Source organism: Bipolaris zeicola (genome assembly GCF_000523435.1).
Source record: "Bipolaris zeicola 26-R-13 unplaced genomic scaffold scaffold_122, whole genome shotgun sequence".
Taxonomy (NCBI): domain Eukaryota; kingdom Fungi; phylum Ascomycota; class Dothideomycetes; order Pleosporales; family Pleosporaceae; genus Bipolaris; species Bipolaris zeicola.
The window spans coordinates 1-5387 of record NW_006912171.1 but is presented as its reverse complement, the minus strand read 5'-3'; the positions used below and the strand labels follow the sequence as shown (position 1 = coordinate 5387).

The window sequence follows — 5387 nt, the reverse complement described above, 5'->3', positions numbered from 1 at the left end:
GCTTGTGGCGCATAAACAATGAAACACAAAGACATATTAGATTTAGGATATGATTCTCCGATCCTGGTGGCCTCAACTGTTGAGAGATGATGTGTCATTGCTAGGGAGTAAGCATCCAGGTTGAGGCGTGGACACAATGAAGCAGCATCGTGGTGTTCAACAGGGGGATGGGGGGGATTGGGGGATACGAGGAGTCATACTTACATATCAGCACCTTTTTGTTTGCCTTGTCTTTGTTGTCAACGCTGCAACGTAAGCCTGTGCGCTGGAAAGGGCAAGTTCCACGAAAAGAAAACAAGGGCATTCCGAAGGGGCCATGTTTGCAGTTATCAGTCATCTGCGTTTGCGCTCGGGTAAGACAGCATCCTCGTGTTCTTTTTCTTTTTTTACTCCTGGGTAATACCCGAGGAGTGTACATATTAGAGTGTGTTCAGCATATCCTAGATCGGACTAGTATTCACCCTCTTTTGCTCCACATACTTAGATGTGTGTGTGTGTGTTTTCCTGCTGCATCCTGTCCGCCATGGTCCGCATGGACGTTGCGCCTCTTCGCTAACCCGATCTCTCGCTACCCACTACACCCGCCCAGCACAAAAGTACGTATACAAAGTCCGATAACGCACAGTCAATCTCTTGGCGGTACAGAGTGGCGGCGGGGAATATCGGGTCTCTCGCTTCCTTGGCAGCCCCGGGGAAAAAACAGTATACAGAGAGTGGGAAACCGGGGTACTGGGCACCCGCAACCCGGCTTACTTCTAACAGTATGAGGTGATGTCATGCAGTTCAATGCGTGTAGTCGCACACGTTCTACGATACGTATCTCCTACTATGCATAACCCCTGTCTTCTCCTTCCAGTCATTTCTTCTTCTTTTTTTTCCTCTGCTCACGTCTCGTCACCAGTCGTCACGCAACTGCTAAATAACAAGATGATATGATTGAGGAAAGAGATGGAGGCATGCGCAGGCGCTGACGTCATGCACACAACTCTCCGTATCTTCACCCTTCTACATGTAACTCCGAATAATGCAACCGGGTATTACCACAATAGGATAAGAAATAGCAACATCCCGCCCCCTCCCCCTCACCCCGCGGATTCATTCCGCAAAAAAAAACACCCCGAACTTCGGCCCATTCACTTCCAGCAATTTTCTCGGTCCTCCATGTCCATCTTTCCTGATTGACTCCCTCATTCCCCCTTCCTATCATCTGCTTCGGCCCTATTTCCTCCGCAAACCCCACATCACTACGCCGAGATAACCGTCTCTTTTTTTTTCTCTTCTCTTCCCCACACCCAAGTCCTCAGTCAACCCCCGGGGCCCGCTATGATGTCCTTTTTTTTGCGTCTCCAGACATGGGATCGTATGCACAACATTTCAACGGGGCAATGGCGTGTATCCACTGCGGGGATCTGGGAGAACGGGGGTGTTCGGTTTGCCACAATATAACCCTGGATAAACGGGGGTCATACTATGCGAACAGATTTTCCCATTCCTGGGGTTTGTATTTCGTCATAATGGAGTTGGGGAAGGGGGACCCTGGTGAAGATCGAGAAGAAAAAAAAGAGAGAGAAAGAGAGAGAGAGGAAGAGATGACGACACAAGGCAAGCATGGTGCATGTATTGCGTGTGTGTAATGTTTGGATTCTACTATGTATCCCCCCTACACTGTGGCATCTCGCAAAAAAGTTCTCGGCTCAACGATGGACTGACTTTCTACTACTCTACAGTCTGAATACTCTTCAGCTCTCTGCGCTTCCGGCCTTGACCCAGTAGCCGTCCCAATTGTACTTGAGCACCTCGTTTCCCCATGAAGTCCAACCACTGACTAGGTAGCGAGAAAACACCTCGAGTGCAGTGTAGTCTGTTGGGTCTACCAGGTAGGGTTCGAGCAAGGACTTGAGGCAAGGCTTGCGTGAGTGTACGTCTGGCACGGCGGCAATGACTCTACGCTTCACCCCGGGCGCATGTACCATGCGTGTCCACGAGTTTGGCGCTGCACGACCTAGCAGTAACATCTCATAGGGCTTGCGCATGGGGCTGTCAATGTCAAACATGGGCTCGCCTTTGGTCGTCGTCTTGATCCATATCCATTCTTCCACTAGTCCCACGTTCCACGCCTCAAACAGCCCGCCGGGGCCGAGCACATGACGCTTTAACGATGGCTTGTTGGTGACCCAAACGCCCACCAGTGCATTGTGTTCCAGGTACATGTCGAGATGCATGTTGAGTAGCATTCGCTTGAGGTACGGCATGCCTCCCACCTGCTCGTAGGCGCCTTTGCGCTTGGCCGACCGATTGGGCCATGGCGGGTCTAGTAGTACAAGGTCGAAATGCCGTGCAAGGGAATACTCGTCAGTGAGTCGACGAAACGACGAACGGAAGACATCCGAGGCAGTCGAGTCGCTCAGAAAGAGAGTGGCCCGAGGCGGGATAGTGAAACGATAGTCCTGAGCCGAGGAAGCAGATTTCAACGTCTTATCAGTGATTATGGCTTCGAGTGAGTGGTGGTTGGGATTGTGAAAGGTACATGTCCATGGCACCGTTTGTGTCTCTTGGGTGACAGCATCGGCGGCCTGTGTATTACTTTCAATCTCATGTGCATGACGGTACGACAAGATGCATTTGTCTGTGACTGCAGCCGAATCTGTGGGCTCAGATGCTGCACCGAGCGAAGCCATCATCTGCTGCAGATTGAAAGCCATGTCGTCTTGTTTAGCTTGGCTCCATGAGGCCCACTCTCGCATGCGCGACTCCAGATTCTTTTCTGTGGGGCCGTCCAGATCCATGGCCTCGTCTTGTGCACACAGAGGCCTCTGGGTCATGAGTTGACGGCGCATGCACCATGACCCCGAGACATGTGCACGGATTTGGGCGAGTGCATGTTCAACAAGAAGTTTATATCCAGAATCGTCAAGATACAGGGACTGCAAATCATGCTCATTCTGCTGCGTGCTGTCGCCATGATAGACTTTGGCCACTTTCGCCTGTGTCTTCTGTGTCTTGGGCTCGTAGTCTTGTTTGAGCTGGATAGGCGCTTCTAGAGGCGCAGTGGACAAGAGGACATCAGAGCGGTCGCCCTGGGCTGCCACGATAGACGCAGGTATGTCGACCAGAGTAATGTCGGCGTCGGCATTCTGGAAGATGATGGGGTTTGGCACGTGAGGGGCCGACTGCGCGGTGGGAGAGGCGCGTGGTGGTTGTGGTTGTGTGGAAAACATATCCGGTGGGTAGCGTCGGGTCGGATGTGGAGCGTCGAGTGCCTGGGCGGCCGGAGGAGGCAGAGCAGCCTCGGCAACGTCATTGCCGTGGCCAAACCATACACACCACACAACTACGCCCGCTTTTCTACTAATCACGCCCCTGCCTATCCTTGACCACAAACACCCCCTCATGTCGCGGTAGCCCATTCACGCCCGTTTGGAATGTCCACGCACCTCCTCCGCCATGACGGAAACACGCCGAATATCATGACAATGACTGCCGCGCAACCCTCCCGCGCAACCTCCATCATCTCCAGCCATGAAGCCGCTCCGCCATCCTCGAGGGACGAGCAGACGAATATGAATAACAAGGAAAAGAAGAAGACGGACAAGAAGAGCACCGAGTATGTCATCAAGAGCGGGCTGGCGGGTGGTTTCGCTGGATGTGCGGTATGTTTCTCTGGCCCTGTGTCTTCGACTCTCCATGGCATCTGCTAATATGCACACGACAGGCCAAGACGGTCGTAGGCCCTCTCGACCGCGTCAAGATCCTGTTCCAGACGCGCAACCCCCAGTTTGCTAAATACACAGGCTCCTGGGCCGGATTCCCCGAGGCCATGCGCGACATCTACGCCACCGCCGGACTGCGAGGTCTGTTCAAGGGCCACTCGGCCACCCTTCTGCGCATCTTCCCCTATGCAGGTGTCAAATTCCTCGCCTACGAACAGATACGCGCCCGTGTCATTAAGAACAAGGCACAGGAGACGCCTGTCCGTCGCTTTGTCTCGGGCAGCTTAGCCGGCATGATGAGTGTTTTTTTGACATACCCGCTTGAAGTCATCCGCGTGCGCCTGGCCTTTGAGACCAACGAAAATGCACGAAGTAGTCTGGCCACCATTGTCCGCAAAATCTACTCGGAGCAGGCCCCCCGCGTCCACCGGCCGGAAAACCCAATCACCGCAACTGCGACGCATCTCGTCGATACCGTCACCCCACGCTCCGGTCTCCCAAACTTCTTCCGTGGCTTCACCCCCACTCTGCTCGGCATGATACCCTATGCCGGCGCCTCGTTTCTCGCCCATGACCTCATGTCCGATTTGATGCGCACACCCCTACTCGCCCCTTACACCACCCTGCCCAACACCTCGCGCGAAGAAACAAGTACTTCGACGCATAAGCCCGCCCAGCTCCGTTACTGGGCTGAGCTCACTACCGGCGGCATTGCTGGCTTCGTCTCTCAGACTGTCTCATACCCGCTTGAAGTGATCCGGCGGCGCATGCAAGTCGGCGGCGTCGTTGGTGACGGCCATAGATTGAGCATGCCCGAAGTGACACGAAGAATCTATCTTGAAAGAGGATACAAGGGCTTTTTTGTTGGCCTGACAATTGGTTATGTCAAGGTTGTGCCCATGGTGGCAGTCAGCTTTTATGCTTATGAACGTGGTAAATATTATTTAGGAATATGAATCATGAAAATTTGCCAATGTCAATTGATGAGAATGATGCTGTGCATGATGTTTTTATCGGATGGATACTCACTTGTTTACTTACTTGAAGACTTATTAGGCAGGAGAATATGTCGTGCTAGCCAATATGGTATTCCATCCTTGTTCACGTTACTACTTTAAATAACAGTGAAATCTCTTTGTTATTCGCTAGCTTCATAGCTATAGCAAGGTCCACATTTTAGCAACGTGTACAGTGCCGTCGTGAATCTAGACTACACCTTTCGTAACAAGGACTATACTGGTACTATGAAGTTCACATAATAAATTATCATAAGATAGTCCTAAAAATTAACTCATGTCTATTGCATTTAACCCCCTTTTTTATATATATCGTTTGAAGTTAGCGTAGATAACTCTTCTGCTTTAAAAGGCGAAATTAATTTGAAAAAAAAGGGGATTTCAGCAAGAGAATTAGTAGAATAATTTAGCAGCTAACTAGTTACACTTTAAATATCGTTAATATAGAATGTAAACTACCCAAGAACCCCCCTCACGCGCTATTATATTAATATAATCTGTTACACGGGGTTGGGTGCTAATACTTCTCTGGCTCGGTCCGGGTTAGGGCGAGTAGGAATAGAGACTAGCTCCGTGAGAGTTGTCTGGCGATTCGTAGTGGAAAAGAGTTATGGATGTAACCGAAGGTTTTGACAACGCTAATCTATTCGATAGACTAACA

General features: G+C 51.2%; 2 protein-coding genes across 2 annotated transcripts; one reads left to right on the top strand and one right to left on the bottom strand.

Annotated features, from left to right (window-relative positions):
* Nucleotides 1-1739: 1739 nt before the first annotated feature.
* On the bottom strand, nt 1740-3218 carry COCCADRAFT_6567 (uncharacterized protein; the record flags this gene model as incomplete). The annotated part of the gene is made up of 1 exon (XM_007715954.1): nt 1740-3218. The coding sequence occupies one exon, from the start codon at nt 3216-3218 to the stop codon at nt 1740-1742; it is 1479 nt and encodes a 492-aa protein (XP_007714144.1).
* Nucleotides 3219-3422: 204 nt separating this feature from the next.
* On the top strand, nt 3423-4666 carry COCCADRAFT_27745 (uncharacterized protein; the record flags this gene model as incomplete). Its single annotated transcript, XM_007715956.1, has 2 exons — nt 3423-3650; nt 3713-4666. The coding sequence occupies 2 exons, from the start codon at nt 3423-3425 to the stop codon at nt 4664-4666; spliced, it is 1182 nt and encodes a 393-aa protein (XP_007714146.1).
* Between the last annotated feature and the right edge of the window lie 721 nt (nt 4667-5387).